At 43.1% G+C, this 23,573-nt stretch overlaps 1 protein-coding gene across 3 annotated transcripts in view; it reads left to right on the forward strand.

The window, feature by feature from the left end:
* The window catches only part of MTA3 (metastasis associated 1 family member 3), a 198,041-nt gene that overhangs the window by 139,895 nt on the left and 34,573 nt on the right, over nucleotides 1-23,573 (forward strand). For all 3 annotated transcript variants that reach the window (XM_037895816.2, XM_043543757.1, XM_043543758.1), the window contains 4 exons: nucleotides 2,621-2,679; nucleotides 11,988-12,112; nucleotides 13,240-13,391; nucleotides 14,276-14,498. In XM_037895816.2, the coding sequence (XP_037751744.1) occupies nucleotides 2,621-2,679; nucleotides 11,988-12,112; nucleotides 13,240-13,391; nucleotides 14,276-14,498 (559 nt within the window). The remainder of the gene's footprint in view (nucleotides 1-2,620; nucleotides 2,680-11,987; nucleotides 12,113-13,239; nucleotides 13,392-14,275; nucleotides 14,499-23,573) is intronic.

A 23,573-nucleotide genomic window follows, 5' to 3' on the forward strand; every position in this document is an offset into this window, starting at 1 on the left:
TGTTCAGGTTGTGAGGGCAAACACAAAAAAAGTGATCTTTTGAACTAAAGGACTAAGGTTCAGGTTCTAGGGCTGTCACCTACTATAACACTATTTAATATTGGTCCACCCAATGTTGGTGCACAGTTCAATTTCTTGATGTTAGTACATTTCAGTTATTCTTAAAATTAAAAAGTTTATAGAAACTTAGAAAATTATTTTTTTATTTGCTTATATATCTCATGAATAAATACAGATTTATAGATCCTGGTGTGCAAATTTATCATTTTATATGACAGGGATAAATCGTGCAATAAAGTCATGAAATTGGCTACAAATGCAATACGAAATAAGGTATTCAAAAGTTTAACAGGTGGAGGGGAGGCGCCAAAGACGCCTGGGGTGCCATTTGGTCTGTCCGTGGTGCCCTGTTTTGTACTGGGTTTTCAAATGCCTTTATGACACTTAGAGATCCCTCCTGCACTTAGTAATCTAGAAAGTCAAGATCAACTTTTCTGATGGGAGGGGCAGTCACCTCAAGGTGCCCTTTATAGAAAATTGGAATCCAGTTTCCGAGGGGAACCAGAGCTGATCACTGAATCCATTTCAGCTGGTTCTCTCATGGTCCTTTGTTCAAATTACAGAATGGATTTTCTGGGCTGGCAGGATTTTTGCAAAGCTCAAGTAAACACACTGCATCTTTAACGACAACTTTTTTGGCTCCTTATAAAGAGCTTTGGCAAATGTCACTCTTTTGCCATCTCCTGTAGAAATTTAATTGGCTGTTTTAAAAGGAAACAGACTCAGTTCCTTTATAAACTTGTTTTTTATAGATGTTGTAGGAGAAGCTAGGTACTTTTTATATGTTTGAATCTCTGATATTAAATGTATACGTGTAATATATGTAGACAAAGGATTCATTGAATCCTTTCAGTGACGGTGCAAGTCACTGGATACATCAAATGCAGGTTAGGCTACTGCAATAACTGCTCTTTCATCCTAACATTTCAAAAACTGCGATTTCTCACAGTGCCTGGGATGTTTCCCTTGTGAACTTTATTTACTCTAAAAACACCAGTTGGCTGCTGTTGTGATTGATGGCCCGTGTGGTTTTTTTGCACGGTTATATGCATGTGCATTTATATCTTGATTGATCAAAAACTAGAGAATATTATGGTACCAAAGGGTTTAATACTTGTCACATTCACAATTTTATATCACGTATTGCATTATGATGTGTAATCAGTCATGTGCAATGTTTTGTTTGCATGTATTATGAGGAACAAAGCCAAAGTCCTAAACCTCCCCATATATGGTGATATCAGACAGTGAAAATAAGGCAGATGAAATCCCTCATTGAAGTCCATGTCAAAACTCTCATTCCTGTGAAGCCAGGATTTTACCCAATATGTAGTGTAATTTAATTGGTGATTTCTAGAACATGCTCTTTTAGAAGATGGGAAAAACAAAATATTTTCTGTTAACTTCCAAGATTCCATGCCTTGGTTGTGCTGTCTTGTATCATAATACTGTGGAATTTTCAGTAATAAATCATATTATTTTCTGGGGTTTCTTTTACAATATAAATCTCATAGCATCAGACATTATTTATGTTACAACATGCCCCATGAACAGCTTTTGTCTTGTCTGTATGTCTGTGAAGATAAGCCAGATAGTCACAAATAAACTATGAATGCTAGTTTGAGTATACAGCACATTCTTAAGTTTGAGAGTTATGTTGGTAGCAAATATAAACAAAATCATAATCAAGTAAATTCAACAGAATATTTTAGCAGTAACAAAGTTGCCATGCTGCTCTTATGTTCTTGGGCTGGAGTATTCAAAAGAGTCTAAAGAAGCTAGGCACCTAACTCCCATAGGCTTAATTGAAAATCGCAGCCTTGGCCTTGATTGAACAAATACATGCTCAATCAAAAGTGCTGTAGATGTGTAGTTTCATCATGTACTCATCATTATTTTCCATTTCCTGTACTCTTCTGTACTTCTCTTCGGCTTGGTCTGCACTTAAAAGTTAGGTCGAATTACTACATCAGCCAGGGCATGAAAAAACCACACTGCAGATCAACATATCTATGCTGACCTAACCCCCAGTGTAGACACAGCTTTGTTGACAGAAAAACGCTTCTGTTGACGTAGGTACCATTGCTCGGGGAGGGGGTCTTCCTGTACCCATGGAAAAGCCCCTTCTGTCAGAGTAGGCTGCATCTAAGCTGTATAGGGTTATGCCGGCACAGCTATGGTGATGTAGCTATGCTGTTATAGTCTCTGTAGTGTAGTCATACATATTCTCCTACTAAGGTGAGCTAGAATTATGTATTTTATAAAGTGAATGCTGACTCCTGGCTGTTGTGTGCACTCTCTTGCTCGCTCTCTCTTTAGTATTGTAAAATTAGATCTGCTGTAATATTTTTGTTGGTGTTTGTGAATTTTTTATTGAGTGGAATATACTATGCTTTAAAAATAGTAAAGAATTGCAGTGATGTTTGTTTTGAGTTATTAGGGTCTACACTTAAGGCCTCTGCGATCATACAAAAGCCAAGTGGAAGTTGTCTTTAAATATTTTGTTTGCAGTGATAAAAAATTAATAGTGTATTAAAAATACATTCATCTTTTCAATTAGAAACGTCTGAAGGCAGCTGAAGCAGAAAGTAAATTGAAACAAGTGTACATCCCAACCTAGTAAGTATAGCAAATGTTTATACTTTGTCTCTTTGATTAATGTGACCTAATGTATAGATAAAAAATGCACATACCATTGTCAGAAGACTAGTAAAAATGAAAGAAAACGGACCTGACTTGATGATGCTCTGGATATATGTAAGGTGTGCTAGATAAAACAAATATATTACAGTAACTTGATAGATACTAAGATTTCGATCCTCCTACGGCTTATTATTTACATATGATTTTGATTGTGGATGCCTGTAACACACCCAGCATGATTAAGGCATGATGATGATGCTCTCTTTGTGAGGCCCTTGTATTTAATTCATCCCTTTGTTCTTGTCCACCATTTTCCTTGAATAAGATAAATAGAAGTAAAACCAAAGAGAACTAGACTGGTTAAAATGCTGTGTGGATTGGTAATATACATAATGTGCCCTTGTTGCCATTTATAAAGCAGATTTTGACAAGTAATCTCTTTAGAATCTCTATAGAGTGCTGTTATATATGAGAATAAATGCAACATTTCAAAGTCTAAGCAATTGTTTGTTAAACCAGATACTTCTACTGTACAATTATAGTTTTATCTTGTTGATACAGTATATTCTTAAACCAATTAGGTGATAAGAGAAGAAAGACATTATGACCTTAAATGATAAGGCTATGGACAGCTTTAAATCCCTTCTCTGTGAACTAAGCCCTATAACAAACTATTTTTATTTTTGTGTTTTAGCCTCATAATGTTTAGTTATTTAGCTTTTTGTATTTAAATTTAATGCTAAAGGTCTGTTTTTGTAAACATGTGGTTTATGGGAATGAGCAATAATTCATGTCTTTCACATTAATGATATCCTCAGAGCTGTGGGACTAGCAAGGATTAGGGGCAAAATTCTCCTTTAAACTCTGCACCACTATGTTCTACTTTCCATATGTGTATGGATTTCCTATTGACATAAATGGTAATTCTGCACATGTGCAGAGAACAGAATACCGGGAAAAAGTGTAACCTCTGTAAAGTCCTGTGTGAACTACATACAGTACAATTTCATTTTATATAGTGTCTTTCATGCAAACTCTCTTCCAAGGCAGTTTTAATAGTACAAGGTAGTGGATAGACTGCATTAGATTTTAGCTTTTAATGAATCCAACCTTTAGAAAATGTCTCAGTGGGTGTTATTTAAAGCCTAAATCAATACTAATAAAATAAAAAGTTTAAAAATTATGTTAATAATTTTGATGATGGATCATTTATGACATCCTAAAGTCAGAGCAGTGTTCTGGGAATAATCATGAGTGTGCAATCATTAGCAGTTGGTATTCGTAGCGCAGTTATTTTACTGTTGATGGTTTTGGCAGGTAAATAATAAAAATAATAATTAGCACTTACATAATACTTTCACATTCAACATCCTTGCAGCATGTTTATTGAAGTCAATACAGAGAGGTGTAGGTTGCACCTTGGATGTGTAGCTTTGAGCCCTTTTGCACTGCAGGTGAGTATTGACCCTAAGGGAAAGTAGGCAGTGTTCCCACATGGGAACTGTCATACTGGATCAGATTTAGGATTGGTTTAGTCCAGTATCCTGTTTCTGCCAGTGGCCAGTAACCAGTGCATCAGAGGAAGCTGCAGGAACACCAGAGTGGATAAATATGAGATAGCTGTAGTACTGTTGCCTGGTTTGTGGGGTATGCTGGTCCTGTATAGCTCCCCTAGTACATGGGAGGTAGTTGCCAGATCCCACCACTCTAAGGGTATATCTACACTACGAAATTAGGTTGAATTTATATAAATCGGTTTTTTAGAAATCGGTTTTATATATTCGAGTGTGTGTGTCCCTATAGAAAATGCTCTAAGTGCATTAAGTGCATTAACTCGGCGGAGTGCTTCCACAGTACTGAGGCAAGCGTCGACTTCCGGAGTGTTGCACTGTGGGTAGCTATCCCACAGTCTCCGCTGCCCACTGGAATTCCGGGTTGAGATCCCAATGCCTGATGGGGCTAAAACATTGTCGCGGGTGGTTCTGGGTACATATCGTCAGGCCCCCATTCCCTCCCTCCCGCCGTGAAAGCAGCAGCAGACAATCGTTTCGTGCCTTTTTTCTTGAGTTACCTGTGCAGACGCCATACCACGGCGAGCATGGAGCCCGCTCAGGTAATTGTCACCGTATGTCTCCTGGGTGCTGGCAGACGTGGTACTGCATTCCTACACAGCAGCAGCAACCCCTTGCCTTGTGGCAGCACACGGTACAATAGGACTGGTAGCCGTCATCGTCAAGTCCGAGGTGCTCCTGGCCACATCGGCCAGGAGCGCCTGGGCAGACATGGGTGCAGGGATTACATTAGAAGTGACTTGACCAGGTCATTCTCTTTAGTCCTGCAGTCAGTCCTATTGAACCATCTTATGGTGAGCAGGCAGGCGATACGGATTGCTAGCAGTCCTATTGTACCATCTTCTGCCGGGCAGGCAAGAGATGAGGATGGCTAGCAGTCCTATTGTACCATCTTCTGCTGAGCAGCCATGCAATGTGGATGGCTTGCAGTCCTTCTGCACAGTCTGCTGCCAGCCAAAGATGTAAAAGATAGATGGAGTGGATCAAAACAAGAAATAGACCAGATTTGTTTTGTACTCATTTGCTTCCCCTCCCCCGCCCTATCTAGGGGACTCATTCCTCTAGGTCACACTGCAGTCACTCAGAGAAGATGCAGCAAGGTAAATCTAGCCATGTATCAATCAGAGGCCAGACCAACCTGCTTGTTCCAATAAGAACAATTACTTAGGTGCACCATTTCTTATTGGAACCCTCCGTGAACTCCTGCCTGAAATACTCCTTGATGTAAAGCCACCCCCTTCGTTGATTTTAATTCCCTGTAAGCCATGTCGTCAGTCACCCCTCCCTCCATCAGAGCAACGGCAGACAATCGTTCCGCGCCTTTTTTCTGTGCAGACGCCATACCAAGGCAAGCTTGGAGGCCGCTCAGCTCACTTTGGCAATTAGGAGCACATTAAACACCACACGCATTATCCAGCAGCATATGCAGCACCAGAACCTGGCAGAGCGATACCGGGCGAGGAGGCGACGTCAGCGCGGTCATGTGAGTGATCGGGACATGGACACAGATTTCTCTGAAAGCATGGGCCCTGCCAATGCATGCATCATGGTGCTAATGGGGCAGGTTCATGCTGTGGAATGCCGATTCTGGGGTCGGGAAACAAGCACAGACTGGTGGGACCGCATAGTGTTGCAGGTCTGGGACCATTCCCAGTGGCTGCGAAACTTTCACATGCATAAGGGCACTTTTATGGAACTTTGTGACTTGCTTTCCCCTGCCCTGAAGCGCATGAATACCAAGATGAGAGCAGCCCTCACAGTTGAGAAGCGAGTGGCGATAGCCCTGTGGAAGCTTGCAACGCCAGACAGCTACCGGTCAGTTGGGAATCAATTTGGAGTGGGCAAATCTACTGTGGGGGCTGCTGTGATGCAAGGAGCCCACGCAATCAAAGATCTGCTGATATCAAGGGTAGTGACCCTGGGAAATGTGCAGGTCATAGTGGATGGCTTTGCTGCAATGGGATTCCCTAACTGTGGTGGGGCCATGGACGGAACCCATATCCCTATCTTGGCACCGGAGCACCAAGCCGGCGGGTACATAAACCACAAGGGGTACTTTTCAATAGTGCTGCAAGCTCTGGTGGATCACAAGGGTACGTTTCACCAACATCAACGTGGGATGGCCGGGAAAGGTACATGACTCTCGCATCTTCAGGAACTCTGGACTGTTTCAAAAGCTGCAGGAAGGGACTTCATTCCCAGACCAGAAAATAACTGTTGGGGATGTTGAAATGCCTATAGTTATCCTTGGGGACCCAGCCTACCCCTTAATGCCATGGCTCATGAAGCCATACACAGGCAGCCTGGACACTAGTCAGGAGCTGTTCAACTACAGGCTGAGCAAGTGCAGAATGGTGGTAGAAAGTGCATTTGGATGTTTAAAGGCATGCTGGCGCAGTTTACTGACTCGCTTAGACCTCAGCGAAACCAATATTCCCACTGTTATTACTGCTTGTTGTGGGCTCCACAATATCTGTGAGAGTAAGGGGGAGACGTTTATGGCGGGGTGGGAGGTTGAGGCAAATCGCCTGGCTTGCTGGTTACGCGCAGCCAGACACCAGGGCAGTTAGAAGAGCATAGGAGGGCACGGTACGCATCAGAGAAGCTTTGAAAACCAGTTTCATGGCTGACTAGGCTACGGTGTGAAAGTTCTGTTTGTTTCTCCTTGATGAAACCCCCCACCCCTTGGTTCACTCTGCTTCCCTGTAAGCTAACCACCCTCCCCTCCTCCCTTCGAACACCGCTTGCAGAGGCAATAAAGTCATTGTTGCTTCACAGTCATGCATTCTTTATTCATTCATCACACAAATAGGGGGATGACTACCAAGGTAGCCCAGGAGAGGTGGTGGAGGAGGGAAGGAAAATGCCACACAGCACTTTAAAATTTATTGAATGCCAGCCTTCTATTTTTTGGGCAATCCTCTGTGGTGGAGTGGCTGGTTGGCCGGAGGCCGCCCCCCGTGTTCTTGGGAGTCTGGGTGAGGAGGCTATGGAACTTGGGGAGGAGGGTGATTGGTTACACAGGGGCTGTAGCGGCAGTCTGTGCTCCAGCTGCCTTTGCTGCAGCTCAACCATACACTGGAGCATATTGGTTTGATCCTCCAGCAGCCTCAGCATTGAATCCTGCCTCCTCTCATCACGCTGCCGCCACATTTGAGCTTCAGCCCTGTCTTCAGCCCACCACTTACTCTCTTCAGCCCGCCACCTCTCCTCCCAGTCATTTTGTGCTTTCCTGCACTCTGACATTATTTGCCTCCACGCATTCGTCTGTGCTCTGTCAGTGTGGGAGGACAGCATGAGCTCGGAGAACATTTCATCATGAGTGCCTTTTTTTTTCTTTCTAATCTTCAGTAGCCTCTGGGAAGGAGAAGATCCTGTGATCATTGAAACACATGCAGCTGGTGGAGGAAAAAAAAAGGGACAGCGGTATTTAAAAAGACACATATTATAAAACAATGGCTACACTTTTTCAGGGTAAATCTTGCTGTTAATATTACATACATAGCACATGTGCTTTCGTTACAAGGTCTCATTTTGCCTCCCCCCACCGCGTGGCTACCCCCTCAACCCTTCCCCCCCTCCCCGTGGCTAACAGCGGGGAACATTTCTGTTCAGCCACAGGCAAACAGCCCAGCAGGAACGGGCACCCCTAAGTGTCCCCTGAAGAAAAGCACCCTATTTCAACCAGGTGACCATGAATGATATCTCACTCTCCTCAGGATAACACAGAGAGATAAAGAACGGATGTTGTTTGAATGCCAGCAAACGTACACTGCAATGCTTTGTTGTACAGTGATTCCCGAGTAAGTCCTACTGGCCTGGAGTGGTAAAGTGTCCTACCATGGAGGACGCAATAAGGCTGCCCTCCCCAGAAACCTTTTGCAAAGGCTTTGGGAGTACATCCAGGAGAGCCGCGAATGCCAGGGCAAAGTAATCCTTTCACATGCTTGCTTTTAAACCATGTCTAGTATTTTAAAAGGTACACTCACCGGAGGTCCCTTCTCCACCTGCCGGGTCCAGGAGGCAGCCTTGGGTGGGTTTGAGGGGTACTGGCTCCAGGTCCAGGGTGAGAAACAGTTCCTGGCTGTCGGGAAAACCTGTTTCTCCGTTTGCTTGCTGTGAGCTATCTACAACCTCATCTTCTTCGTCCCCAAAACCTGCTTCCGTGTTGCTTCCGTCTCCATTGAAGGAGTCAGACAATACGGCTGGGGTAGTGGTGGCTGAACCCCCTAAAATGGCATGCAGCTCATCATAGAAGTGGCATGTTTGGGGCTCTGACCCGGAGCGGCCGTTCTCTTCTCTGGTTTTCTGGTAGGCTTGCCTCAGCTCCTTAAGTTTCACGCGGCACTGCTTCGGGTCCCTGTTATGGCCTCTGTCCTTCATGCCCTGGGAGATTTTGACAAAGGATTTAGCATTTCGAAAACTGGAACGGAGTTCTGATAGCACGGATTCCTCTCCCCATACAGCGATCAGATCCCGTACCTCCCGTCCAGTCCATGCTGGAGCTCTTTTGCGATTCTGGGACTCCATCATGGTCACCTCTGCTGATGAGCTCTGCATGGTCACCTGCAGCTTGCCACACTGGCCAAACAGAAATGAGATTCAAAAGTTCGCGGTTCTTTTCCTGTCTACCTGGCGAGTGTATCTGAGTTGAGAGTGCTGTCCAGAGCGGTCACAATGGAGCACTCTGGGATAGCTCCCGGAGGCCAATACTGTCGAATTGTGTCCACAGTACCCCAAATTCAACCTGATTTAAGCGCTAATCCACTTGTCAGGGGTGGAGTAAGGAAATCGATTTTAAGAGCCCTTTAAGTTGAAAAAAAGGGCTTCATCGTGTGGATGGGTGCAGGTTTACATCGATTTAACACTGCTAAATTTGACCTAAAGTCCTAGTATAGACCAGGGCTAAGCTCTTTCCAGTGACTTCAGTAGTAGTTCGGTGCTGAGAGGGGGTGTGAGAGCCAACACACTAACACTGGTTTATGGCCTAATCCTTCAGTCCTTACTCAGGAAAAACGTGCTGAAATCAGTGGGAATATTGCTTGAACAAAGAACTACTAAATCAGGCCCTAAATTTCTTTGCTTCATGCCCTTCTCCTCAGCTAATTTACTTTAAACTAATAAAAGGTTGGAATTTTTTGCTCCTCCTAACAAATGTAGTTAAGAGCAGAATCTTCTTTTTTACTTAATTGGTATATGCTCATATAATGACACGTTCACTCCATCAGAAATGTACTTCCTGGTTAGAATACCATCCTTTTTATTTCAGACAAGGTGGGGAGGTAATATTTTTTTATTGGACCAACTTCTGTTGCTGAAAGAGACAAGCTTTTGAGCTTCACAGCGCTCTTCAGGTCCGGGGAAAGTAATCAGAATGTCACAGCTAAATACAAGGTAGAATTGGCAACTCGTGGGAGGCACAAAAAGAGGATACCAGTTAAGGGGGGGAGAGGAGGCACATGACTTCCCCATATGACCCCCACACATGACTCCTCCCCGCTCGGGGCCCCCACAATCTCCCTGTCTGCTCCCCATCCCACGTTACCTTGGGAGGGGGGGCTCTGTCTTCCCGCTGCGTTGGTTCCCCTGGTATGTTCGGCTGCGGCCCCAGAGCCTCTCCTGGACGCTGCCGGGTGCAGCACCGCAGCTGCCTGGGAGAGCACCCGGTTGCGGCAGCAGCGGGCTGCCCTCCTCCCACCCTCAGCTTCTGGGGACAGCGGCCAAGCAAGTCAGAGTCCTCCCCACCATGCTCAGAGTTGGCTCCTGTCCCCAGAAGCTGAGGGTGGGAGGAGAGCAGCCTGCTGCTGCTGCAGCCAGGTGCTCTCCCAGTCAGCCACTGCGCTGCACCAGGCAGCATCCCAGGTCGCGTGGCTGGAAGAGGCTCTGGCCCCGCCCCTTCCTCTCCCCACCTGGGCCGGCTGCTGTAGGGACACACAGGCTGACCAGACAGCAAGTATGAAAAATCGGGACAGGGTAGGGGGGGTAATAGGAACCTATATAAGACAAAATCCCAAATATCGGGACTGTCCCTATAAAATCAGGACATCTGGTTGACCCTTTGTGCCCCACCCATGAGTCGCCCCTTTTGCAGTCATAGGGCAAAGGAGGGTTAGTGAGTTACAGATTGTTTTGATGCATAAAACCAGTGTCTCTGAGTCCATGATTTTTAGAGTTTAGCAAAGTTATGAATTTAAGCTCCTAGGGTTGTCTTTTGAAAGTGCTGTGCAGGTTTCCTTTGTGGATGAGGGCTGAGAGGTCAGATATGGAGTGATCGCTTTGCGACTCTGTTCCATCGGGTGTTCTGCTGTGATGCTGGGAATACCTTTCCCAGACCTGAAGAAGAGCTTTGTGTAGCTCGGAAGCTTGTCTCTCTTTACAAGCAGAAGTTGGTTCAATAAAAGGTATTATCTCAGCCCCCTTATCTCTCTCATAGCTTGGAACTAGCACAGCAACACCCTACAAACAATAGCTTTCAGTTTTATTTTTAAATGTTCCTTATTTTGAGTTTAGCATTTGGTGTATGCATTAATATTTTTTTCTGTGTGAACGTTTTGTGCCTTTTCTTAGTACAATAATATGTTGAATAAGAGAGAATTTTATTTCTGCTTTGGCAAGTAGGTCTGTGCGAGGCTACCCATTTTCACATGTAAAAATGAAAGATGGGCAGACTGGTTCAATAATAATAATGCTGCTTAGCTCTTATATACCACTTTTTTATCAACAAAATAATAACAAATCCCATTATGCTTTTATGTAAATTGGTTTGGTAAATTGGTCTTCTCCAAACAAGCCCTTGTTTACTTCCCTCCCCACTCCACATCCCAAAATTATTTTACACATGCCAGTCATTTTTGGACCCTGTCTGTTAGAATCCACTTTTTAAACTCGGTACAGCTTTAGGGCTTCCTCTGTATATTCAAATTTTGTGCTTTCTGGCGCTTTAGAGTTCCACTGTGCACTCGAGACTACAGTTATTGGGAAGTCCCCAAGCAGCACAAGGTTTAAAGAAAAGAGCAGAGGTACTCAGCAAAGAACCTTCTGCTACTGGAAGAAAGAACAGGTCTGTTTCTACCATCCTCTGCTCCTTTGGCTACTATGGCCAGTTGGGAGAGCAAGTTAGATCATCAAAGATATTGAGAGCGAATGTCTCTTTCATTGCTAGCAAAAACAGATTTTTGCTGATAATTCAGGAATTTAGTCATTTCCACTATTCAGAGGACTTTGGGGTTTGTGGGTGATGAAACTATATGAAATGTATCACTTTTACAGGTTATAAATCTTCACACATTTGTAGCAGTGGAGAATTCACCATTTTTTTTTTTTCAGCACAGCCTTGTCTTGATATGTGAAGATAAATTTTGGTTTTCTGGAAAAGCATCTTTGTTTTCTGTGCAGTGGGATATCTCCAAAGCATTATGTGTTGCAGGGAGGCTAAATGTACTATGTAGAACTCAGTGATACCTGTGTTCCAGCATTTTACATGTAGACCTTAGTCTTGCAAAGCCTTTCATCAGCTGTTTATATAATCAGCTTGTTTTTGTCTGTAAGCTAAACAATTTATTAGAGAAACATAGAAATAAATTTTGTTACTCAGAAGAATTTGTTACAGATGGTGTAGTTCATAAACCAGAGACATAGAATGAAATCTTGCTCATGTTAATTAACTGGTTATTAAAATATTTTCTGAGAGATTACTTTTTATTTTATTTAAAGCAACAAACCAAATCCCAATCAACTATCCAGCAACAGCGGGAAACCAGGTGCAGTGAATGGAGCTATGGGAGCATCTTATCAGGCACAGACCTCACTAATAGGCCGGGCTTGTGAAAGTTGCTATGGTAAGTAAGATTTTTTTTGTGTGAGTTTTAAGAGTGCAGATGTCATCTGAACATTTGTGGCGCGGTTTTTTGCCAGTATTAATTTGCACCCTTTGATAAAACAGATGCATTTGTTGAATCTGTTACCACATTCCAAGCAAAATGTAGGCTGATTTCTTTTTGATAGTTAGAATTAAGAAATGCTGCATATTTAACTCTTAAATCCGAACTACACCACTATAATAGATTAACTTCAATATTTTAGACCAAGTTTATGACCTATTTAAAAACTGTAATAGTTGGATGGATAGGGAGCTGGCCTCAAGGTAATGTGCTGGAGTTGGTACAGTGATCTTTTATCTTTGGAGCTCTGTATTCAAATCCTGACTTTGGTCACAAGTGCAAATGCATTTTGTGAGTTTAGGATGGTCCCTAGTGGACTTTCCTATATAGCAAACCTCACCACAGAACTTGGCACAAATGAGAGAGAATATGACAAAATTTGGGACATGTAGTGGTCTCAGCTCAAAAGAGATTGAGGACTTAAAAAGAGATGAGATATATTGTTAAAGTTGTGACTAATCTTATATAAAAAGTGCCCTCGCTGTTCACCTCTCTATCATGAACACCAAATGCAATTTTAACAATATTTCATACAGAAAGCAAAATTAAATATATGGTTGACTGTCTTCCAGATGGGAGATTTCTCTGTGCAAAGCTCTTCATTTAGGCCACTTTATAGGTCTGCTCAAAAGTAGATTTAATGGGGGCTGGGATCAGGTCCATAAACATTAGTTTTGTATGATACATAAAAAAACCAAAAGTTTTGACCTATTCTGGGTTTAGGGGCATTGTTTTCTTTTACTTCATTGAAAACAGAGGAAATAAATTAGTCTTTTCCTAATGTTTAGGGATCTCAAGTTCAAAACTGATAGGGAAGTTGATTATTTTTTCCCTTAAATTTTTTTAATTGTTTTATAAGACCTCTAAATCACCTTTAAAATAAGTTCTGTTTTTTATTCTGATAGATTTGTAGTACTTCTTTTAATAATGCTCGAGGAATAGTAATAGCATATAGTGTTCTTGAATTTATTATATGTAATGCAACATACATCAATTCAGCTGTATTTTTTTTTTCTCATCCTTAGCCACACAGTCTCATCAGTGGTATTCTTGGGGTCCCCCTAACATGCAGTGTAGATTGTGTGCATCTTGCTGGATTTATTGGAAGAAATATGGTGGCCTGAAAATGCCAACTCAGACAGAAGAAGAGAAACTATCTCCCTGTCAAACCACAGAGGTAGGATTATGTAGGCAAATGTTTCTGCTATAAATGTGACACGTTTCTCAGAAGTTACTGTGATTTAAAATGTGGCATGTAATGTTTCTTGAGCCTGTGCTGAGAAACGGAACATTTTATACTTTTCGTGGTATTGAGTTTATTAATATTTATTTCGGGTTTGACTGTGCTCAGTGCTTTACAAAGCACAGAGTGAGACATAGGGTTTTACTGGCCCATTATGTTTTACAGTCTAAAGGACCAGGACAGCAAACATTTACTCCTTTGTATAAAGTTACTCCCTTGCAAAATCAGCCCCACGGTACTCAGTGGAACCTGAGTGAAAGTCACATCTGAGCAGAGATCCAGCACAAGATTTATGCATTACTGAGGTCTGCTTTTGAAGTCTTTAATGAATGGTGCATAGGCCTTGAGCTGTCTTTTTACAGAGATTAATTTCACCCTCCAACTTTCCTTGTGACTAGGGTCCTAAATAAAAAAAAAAAAAAGTCCTCCTTCATGCATCTCTGGTGGGTGACCAATGTCACCTTATCAATCAAATGGTGTTGGTATCTATAAAATGCCAAAACTCAGATCTTTTTATATGGTATTTCATATTCCTATCATTAGTCCTCTGGACTTCTCCAAACTTTGAGTGAATTCTGCGTGGTTATTTCTGATGCTTAAATACAAGCGAAATGACCTACAATGTTTCTTCTTCAATTGGTGTGGGGAAATATGCTAATTTCTTCATTTCTCTTTCAATTTTGGTAATTTTATTAAAGAATTTTAGATGTCTTTTGTTATATTTCACCATTGGTAACGGGATTTTTGGTAGCTGTTTAAGACTCTTGTGGTGGTTTTTGTTGCGTTTTAGTTGTGTGTATTCTATGATTTTTTTACAGGATCCCCGTATTAAAACTCATATGTCACGCCAGGCTACGCAGGGTACACCAGTCCGTAACACTGGTAGTCCAAAGTCTGCGGTGAAAACGCGCCAAGCCTTCTTCCTTCACACGACGTGTTTGACAAAACTTGCCCGTCAGGTCTGCAAAAATACCCTCCGGTTGCGGCAGGCAGCAAGACGTCCCTTTGTCCCTATTAACTGTGCTGCCATTAGGGCAGAATGTAAGATGTTTTTAAATTCCTAGCTTAATGTGCTGTGCTTCCAACCATTTTCTGTCTTTCATTTTATTTTCTTTTTCAATAAACATTTCTTGTCTACAACTCTTTTTTGTTTTATTTTTTCCCCCCAAGATCTAAGTTTACATTTGTCCAGTGTGTCACCAACAAATTTAGACAAAGGCTATCTGTTGAGGAAAGATTTCAAGCCAGTTTTATGAATGAAGTGGGTATTGAAAAGGGGATATTGCAAATGAATTAAGAAAGAGCATCATCTTCTCATCCACCTATATCACATACTGTCATAAATGTTTTTGCTAGTATCGGCAAATCTTATGGGAAACTGGTGTGCATGTTCTGTAACACACAAGCCATATTTCCTACAAGATACGGTGAAATATGAGTTTGCTTTTAAAGCATTTATTTTTTGTTTTTCACAACTAAAGATACAGGGCTAGATTCTGCTACCCTTACTCAATTTGATTTCAGTTGGACTATTAAAGGAGTAAGGTACTGCTCATCACATAAGAAAGATGGCAGAATCTTACCTTTTATATCCATTTAATATTTTTAAGCTCTAAAGATCATGATGGTCACACTTACTGTTTCACCAACGTTTTACTACTTTCATCCATTCTTAAATTTTAGTTACACATTTCTATACTGTTTTTGTGCTTTTGTTGTGTTCTTATAAAACAAAAACATAAAGAACCTTGCTGCATTAGTAACTTAATGAAAGCATATTTAGCCAGAGTGAACTTAAATAGCTTTTTGGAGGTAAAAATATGAGAAATGGTTGAGAATGTTACAAATGGAAAGGTAGTAAATTAATGGCTTCTGTATGCTCCTGTGTGTTTAGAGTCCAGTCCAACATCCGCTGAAGTTACTGGATACTTCACTGGGCTTTTGATCAGGTCCTAAATGTATAATTTAACACAGATGCCACATGACTAACTTTCTCAGCTTCCATGGGACAGTATCTTCAAAGCTTGCATTTGGTGCACCAGTATGGAATCACTACCACATCATCTCACGTAACATCAGATCTAGCAGAGAAAGAGTTAACAAGATTAGGTCAGCCATCCTGGCATATAGTTATTAACGTTATTATTGAAGAGAATTTTTGAGAATTAGAATTGATTTTATAAGTCTAGTTACTGGATTAAGACAAAAATAAGGAATAATTTTTCCCCTGGGGTTTTACACTGGGATGTTAATGTATTACTCTTCATGATAAAGAAATCATGGGTTTAAATCAATTCTTGGATTATTTTTACTTTCTCTCCGTTTCCCACACTCCAACAGGATCCAATCCTGCAAACATCCAAAACTTGATAAGACTGCTCATGGGAGTAAAGTTACTCACCTGGGTAAGTGTTTGCATGATTGAGCCTAAGCAACAACTTCTGTTTGCTTTACTCATGCCCGTCTCACTGGGCCTGATTCTCCTTTTCCTTAAACTGATGTAAATAAGGAGCCACTCCACTAAAGTCAACGGAGTTAAAAACATTGCAAGAGGAGAAGCATTCATCCATTGTGTAAATAAAGCAAGAATGATTTCGCTCTGTGCTTCAGTTTTGGTAGGAGAGGCAGATGAAGGCTGAAATGTTTACTTTTTTTTTATCCTTAATACAGATTACAGCAAATCACTTGAAAGATTCCAGAACCAGTAGAATAACAACTCATTGATGAGAGGAAAAAATGTCTCTCTTAAAATTGATGTAAATTGGCACCAATTTCTAAAGAGAGCCTGGGGGGGGAATTTGCTGTAGAATTGGATTCACTTCTGATAGAGAATTTTGAACCTTTATCCCTCCTTGTTCTGATTTTATCCTCTACTTTGTGGATTTAACAGGAGCTGTAGAATTTTTTCTTGTTTGAAGAAACAAAACAAAATGGTTCATCTCACTGTTAATCATCATCCTAGAAGGGACATTACTTTATACACAATTCAAATTTTTAAAACAAAGGAAATGAAAAGCAGAACTTCTGAAAAGGAAATAGCCATTCTTCCATCAGACTAAGAGTGTCTTGAGTGCTTTGTTCTTCTGCCTGAAAAAGTGTCATTACAAATTAAAATCATGGCCTGAAAGATCTTTTTTGTAAACACTGACATTAGTTTTTGTTTTTACCTGAAGGAAAAATTGCATCTCTGTTCTGTCTGTTGTATTCTGCCACCCCGATTGGCCCTGAAAAGATTTAAAAAACCCCACAGTAACTGATTGTTTGTTTGTTTTTTAAACAGGATTTAAAAAAATCATCAAATCATTTGATATAGTGGGGCTTAAAGAGTGTGTGTGTGTAATATTGTTTTTATATTGTATTTCTCCAACAATATCTTCTGTGCATAAAAGAGCATAGTACTCCTCATCCACAGATTGCTTGTCCATGGAACTGTCTTGCGCATCATTAAATCTTATCTAATAACAAATAGGCCACATAATTTTAAGTTGCGATAAAATATGAGTTTCTTTCAGTTGGTTGTTCTTCCTTACAGTGACTTATATGTGTTTCTCTGTGATAGTGCACTTAATTGATTCTTATTTTACAATTTAACAGCCTCTGTTCCTGAGCCTTTGTTTCATCGTTTTTGAAAGAAACTGTAATGTCATTCACTTTTATGTGGGGGCATAGATACCTTGATTAACAGCAGTTAATGTCTGTGCTGACCATGAATGAGTCACCAGCTATAATATTGAATAACACCCTTGTACGGTACTGCAGCTGTTGTGATCTTCTGAGGCACTCAAGCTAATAGCCTACTGGCCAAAGTAGCAGGTTGCTGGTGGAAAGGCATTAAATGGCTGAAGGGTCTTGGGCTCTGGAATTTGCCTTCTTATCTTGGTTTGCCAAAGCTTGGATGTAATGACCCTTCTGACACTCTGCAAGACTCACCTGTTCATGTGATTTTATTTTTATTTGTATTGTGGTACTGTATTGTAGTCTAGAAATTGCAACAGAGGACACACTTGCTAGGCACTGTACAGACACACATTAAAAAGTTTACAATCTAAACAGACACAGGTGGAGGGCAAGCAAAGGTGAAAGCCAGGTACAGAGGTAGATTGCCTGACTCCCAATTCCATGAACTGTCCACTAAACTGTACGGTTCTCTCAAGTTTCAGAGTAGCAGCCGTGTTAGTCTGTATCCGCAAAAAGAACAGGAGTACTTGTAACACCTTAGAGACTAACAAATTTATTTGAGCATAAGAGCATGAAAGCTTATGCTCAAATAAATTTGTTAGTCTCTAAGGTGCCACAAGTACTCCTGTTCTTTTTGTTCTCCCAAGGTTTCTTTTCAGGCAGGGTGGGAATAGGCTGTGTGTGAATGGTGAGGTGAGCTTTTGCTGAGAGCTGTAAAAGAAGCCATATTTTGCTAAGGATAGCATCTGTGTAGGATCCTCGCTCCTAAGTCTTGGCTTATTGGCACAGGATAGGCAGAACTCCTCGGTCTCTAGTGAGGATTTTTTTGCCCCTAAAGGCAGAAATATTAGTCAGGTTCACAAGTCAAACTCTTCCCTTCTGGTGGTCAAGAAGGTTTTGTGTGTCAGTGTGTGAAATGTAGTGAATGTATTTTTAATTCTTTTGTTGAGTTTTGTCTTTGGAATTGTTTGGAATGTCCATAGAATTTAGATTATGCATACCTGTGAGAAATTAAACTAGAGAAAAATATGCCTTGCACAAGGGTGATCCTTAAAGGCTTCTACCAATGAAGTGGGGAGATTGACCAGCACCTTTCAAGATCAGGTTCTAAATCAGCAACTTTAAATATTAATATTCTGTCCTTTTGAACCTTTACCCCATTCCAGGGCTGCATTTGTCTTTTGGAGAGATTGTCCCCTCAACTCTGCTTTCTATTCTGAGGCATTGCAGCAGCTCATGCCCCTGCAGGCTTCAGGGACTGAGATAGGCCTGGAGAGGCCTTTATCTCTGCCCCCCCTCCCCCCACCACCACCACCATCGAGTTTCTCATTGAGGAGCTTGGCCAGCTCTGTGAGCAGAGTGCGCTTCACCCTCACAGCCAAGAGTGGACTGGTCACCTCCTTCCCTTCTCCTGGGTAGGAAAGAAGCCAGGCAGGATTGTAAAGATTGGCTCTACTAGGCTATCTCTATCAGCTGCTGTGAGAGGTCATTGTACCCTGATGTCCAGGTTATCGTTCCCAGCTTCGGCTACAGGTTGCCAAGCTCTCCCTCCCCCGCACCTCCACCTCCTGTCCCCAAGAGCTGATGAGAGGGACAGCAGCCCAGATTTGTAAGAACAAGCAGGCAGTAAAAGGCCTCGTGACTCACCATTATATTCTTTCTATCCCTCCTGGCCTTGGTTTTATGAAGCCAGAAGATGTCTCAGTAAGCATCAGTCCAAATTCATCCTAGTGTTCCTTCCACAGGTAGATGTGGCCACTTGTGGGTGAGAACTTAACATTACTACCTGGGTGAGACTTTTATTTCAAAGAATGGCCTCCTCGCTATCCAGGCCCTTCACAGGTAGTCACAACCAGGCAGGCTTCACTTCAGCCCCTCCTTTGGGTGTCAGAGCTCTCAGGTGGCATCAGGTCAACAAGAAAAAATAAGTGTCAAACTGACACCCAAAGTGCTTCTGCATGCTTCAACAAGCAGTGCTAATGTGGGTAGACACGGTTGCAGGTATAGCTCCTCTCAGTTTAAAAATTCCCTCGTGTAAGGTCTTCTCACTGAAAAAGACAGAGAGATACAAATCTGTTTCATGCAAATATGTGGGGGTTTGGGCCTTGAGATCAGATGCTCAAGCAAATGAGTTCTCTTAGGTGTTCCTGGGAAATTTTATGGAAAGCTGAAGCTATTCAGAGTCATTGGAAAAGTAGATTTACAATCCTGGCTTCTGCCAGATGCTGTAGAAAGGATTTTGATGACAGATGGGACCATTAGATATGTACAACAGGAGAAAATACCTCTTTGCAAGTGGTAGCTAGAACAAGTGGAAGGTGTTGAGATATGGTATGAAGATATGGTATGGTATGAGGTATGAAGGTGAGGCAAGGTCTCATCTGCCCTTTTTTTCCTCAGAGCTATCTGCATAACTCCCAACCAGCCTTATCTGGAGTTAGACCCCTGGTTGGTGCCAGTCTCTTTGAGTTTGGGAGCAAATGGCTATCTATAACTTTTTGGTCAAAATGAGGTCACTGGACATTTTTCAGAGGGGTTACCCTATGTAGCTGTGCATGAATCACTGGAACAACTTTGGCTCATTCCCAATTTCAAGTAACCCATGGAAATTCCAGGATATGAATGAAATCATCCATAACCTACTTCAGAACGAAGCAATGCAACCTGTTTCCCATCCTATTTCTAGCCTCAGAGTATCAGGAACAAACAGAGCAGGGCTCTGTCTGAAACATCTGAATACGTTCCTAAAGGAGGCTTATCTGCACATTTCCATTTTACCATCTCACAGACATCTAAGTTTTGCATATGAATAGAAGCTTCCTCCCACTCCAACATCAATCATTACTGTTTGATCTGAAAATGCCACCAGGATCTCCTCCAGGGTCATGGCAATATTAATATTGGCTTTATGCAAGAAGGAAATTCACTTTTATCTCTTGCCAGGCAATTTTTCTGATCAGTGGTCTGGACAGAGAGAAAGCTTCAAAAAACTACAGAAACCGTCCAACTCTGTGTATCTTGGATTCATGATGCATGTAGACATGTGGTTCCAGGGAAGTCAGATATAGGCCTGGGTGGGGGATGAATGTTGTCAGGTACAGGTTCTCCATCTCAGAAGAATCTTAACATAAAGATGAAGACCCATGTAAAGAAAAATAAGTGGTGTCACAGAACAAAAATCCAGGTTTTATTGGATTAATGATTGCATTAATGAACCAGGCAGAGCAATCCTTATGTCAGATGCCAGCTGGGAATAATGCAATGGGTTCATTCAGGTCCCACTTCAACTCAGGAAATGGGTACCAGAAAATAAGAGTGCAACATCCATCCGGTAGAACATAATGATTCACTGAGGTTTTAAGCATTGTTCCTGCCAGGGATAATAGAATAGTGCTGGTCATGACAATCAACTTGTCTGATGGGGTTTTCATAAATAAACTAGGGAGAACACAATCAGTTCCACCCCAGTGTAAGATGGAGGATATATAATATACCTCGTTCCTCTTGAGTACTTGCTCATGTTCATTCCATGCTAGGTGTGTGCGCGTGCCGCATGCACTGTTGCTGGAGATTTTTCCCTTAGTTGTATCCGTTAGGTTGGCTCTAGTGCCCTCTGGAGCCCTCGGACCACACACTGTCTCAGTTCCTTCTTACTGCCCATGATCGTTGCTGGAACGATCCTTCTTGCTTCAGGAAGGCTTCTTCCCAGTGGTTTTCAGACTTTTTCTACATTCATAGTTATCATAGCGTAATGTATATAGTTTAGTTAGTTACGCTATTGTACAGGGACTTCTTTTCCCCAGGGGCTGGGCATGCCCTGGTCCCCAGGCTTCAAGTCTTGTGCCTCCTGTGGCATGCCTATGCCCATGAGTGACCTGAACTCCAGCTACTTAAAGTGCCCAGGCGAAACTCACATGAAGGACAAGTGTCAGATCTGTTGGGACTTCAGACTCTGCACTAAAAAGGACAGGGACCTCAGACTGAAGGCTGTCCTCATGGAAGCTGCCCTCAGACCTGTCTCAGAGCCGAGCTTCTCTGATTTGGTGCCGAGTACTTCAGCATCTGTGTGAAGTGCTCCCCTGGCACTGAGCTCTTCCAGGCACCGTTCTCCATCTCTGGTGCTAAAGAGGAAGCACAAGAAGCAGCACGCCGAGAGAGGGTGCTCACCTGTGCAGAAGAGAGAGATAAGCAGGGAGAAGGCAGTTTAATGAGACCCATGCTGGGCCACTTTTCTTCCCCCAGACCCATGTCAGCACTGTTGACTCTGCAAAGGGCATTGATTCTAGTGTAGGACCCTCCGTCAACACTAGGAAGCCACCGCGGTGCCAGGGGACTGACAGTACCATCAACCCTGGAGGCTTTTCAGGCATCTAGGGACCGTCTCTCTCTTCCAGTCCTGCCAACTCCATTGGGGCGCCCACTAGCTCCAACATCCAGAAGCAGGAGGGAATGGGGTGTGTCAGGCACTTTCCCGGCACCAGGTCCCACAGCAAGCACGACCTGATCCCAGTGTCCTGATCTCCGACACACCACCAGTCCCTGGAACCCTGGCACCATATGGAGGCAGAAGCGGGTACTGCTCCCCTGTGGTTGCCGAGAGAAGAATCCTCCTCAGCCTCTGAAGGTAAACCTTATGTACCACCAAAAACCCACCATTGGTACCCAGCCTACGTGCCACCAGTTTCAGCGATGGTTCTACAGTGGGCACCTGTCCTATGCTGTGGCCCTACTGGAACCCCTGGAGGTTTCCCTCAGTACCAGATCCATCCTCCCACTGCTCCTACTCGATGGTCTCCGAAAGACCGGCTATGGCTCCTTTCCACTCAGCACCGGACCCCGACTCTGGTACCAACGTCCAGGAGATGCCTCCAGTGGACATAGTCAAGGAAGAGGAAGGAGCTCCTCCTCATCCTCCCCAGACAAGGCTGTCGCAGGTCCCAGTAGCCTGCTTCCATATGATGATTTCAGGGCTCATCAGGACCTTCTGAAGCAAGTCACTACTAATCTGGGCCTGGAAATTTGAGGAGCTCCAAGAGACATCGCACAGCCTTATTGATATCCTGGCTGCTGTAGCTCTATCCAAGGTGGCCCTGCCCATCAGAGAGGTGGTGTTGGGACCAGTCAAGGCCCTATGGCAAACTCCTTTTCTGGCCCCCACTTCAAAGCGGGCAGAGTAGAAGTAGCGGGTTCGAATATTTGTACTCGCACGCACAAGTATGGGGTCCCTGGTGGTGTCTGCAGCGAAAGGAGGGGCCAGTCAAGTGCTGTGTGAAACTGAAAGACACCAAGAGACTGGACCTTTTTGGAAGAAAGGTTTATTCCATGGATATCCTCCAACTATGCATCTCCAACAAGCAAGCTTTGCTGGGGAGATACAATTTTAATCTGTGGGACTCCGTGAATAAATTCAAAGACTCACTGTTCCAAAAGTCAAGATAGGCATTCGCGGCCCTCTTGGAAGAGGGTAAAAATGTGGCCAGGACCTCTCTCCAGGTGACTCTGGACGCTGCCAACTCGGTGGCCTGGACAGTGGCCTCCACAATCACCATGAGGTGCTGTTCCTGGCTCCTGTCCTCCAGCCTTCCTCACGAGGTCCAACAGTCTATCCAGAACCTCCCCTTTGAAGGCTCCTCCTTTTTCTCGGAGCAGATGGACACAAGACTTCATGGACTGAAAGACTCAAGGGCCACTCTACGATCCTTAGGCCCGTATCTTCTGTCTGCTTCCAGAAAGTACTTCAGGCCCCAGAAGCCTTCTCTGTTCTCAGTGCCTCCAAGACAGGAGCCCTACAAAAGAAAAAGGAGGGGTTGTAAATGGCACCAACCACTTCCGCCCACCTCAGCCTCCCAGTCGGGGTCTTAGAGATACTCCAGTGGGCCCAAGCAGGCCTTTAGAAGGTTCACTTGAGGGTGCTGTACCAGTCACCATTTCAAATCTACCTCCCCTCTCATTTTTGGACCATCTGTTGCTCTTCAGCCTGACATAATCATTCATATCATCGGACTTTTGGGTCCTGAACACAGTGACAGCCAGTTATACCCTTCAGTTTCATCACTGTTGTTCTGTGATGTGTTGCTCATTTCCATTCAATGACCCACCCTCTGATCCCTCTGTCTGAGTTACCAGCAAGAAAGAACTGAGAGGATGTGTGGCAGGTGGCGCCACTTAATCTGGCACATAAACATGCAACTCCAGAGGCTGCTAGAGCCGGCCCAATGGATACCACTAAGGGAAAAATCTCCGGCAACGGGACACGCGGCACTCACACACCTAGCATGGAATGGACATGAACAACACGTCTCGAAGAATACCAGTTACGGAAGGTTAATAACCGTTTTTTGGGGGGATATTCATATTTAAAGGATGTTCCTGCTTCCCACCCTGAAAGCACACTTCTGTGAAAATCCCATTGTAATAGATCTGTAGACCTTAGCATGA

Source organism: Chelonia mydas, chromosome 3 (genome assembly GCF_015237465.2).
Source record: "Chelonia mydas isolate rCheMyd1 chromosome 3, rCheMyd1.pri.v2, whole genome shotgun sequence".
Taxonomy (NCBI): domain Eukaryota; kingdom Metazoa; phylum Chordata; order Testudines; family Cheloniidae; genus Chelonia; species Chelonia mydas.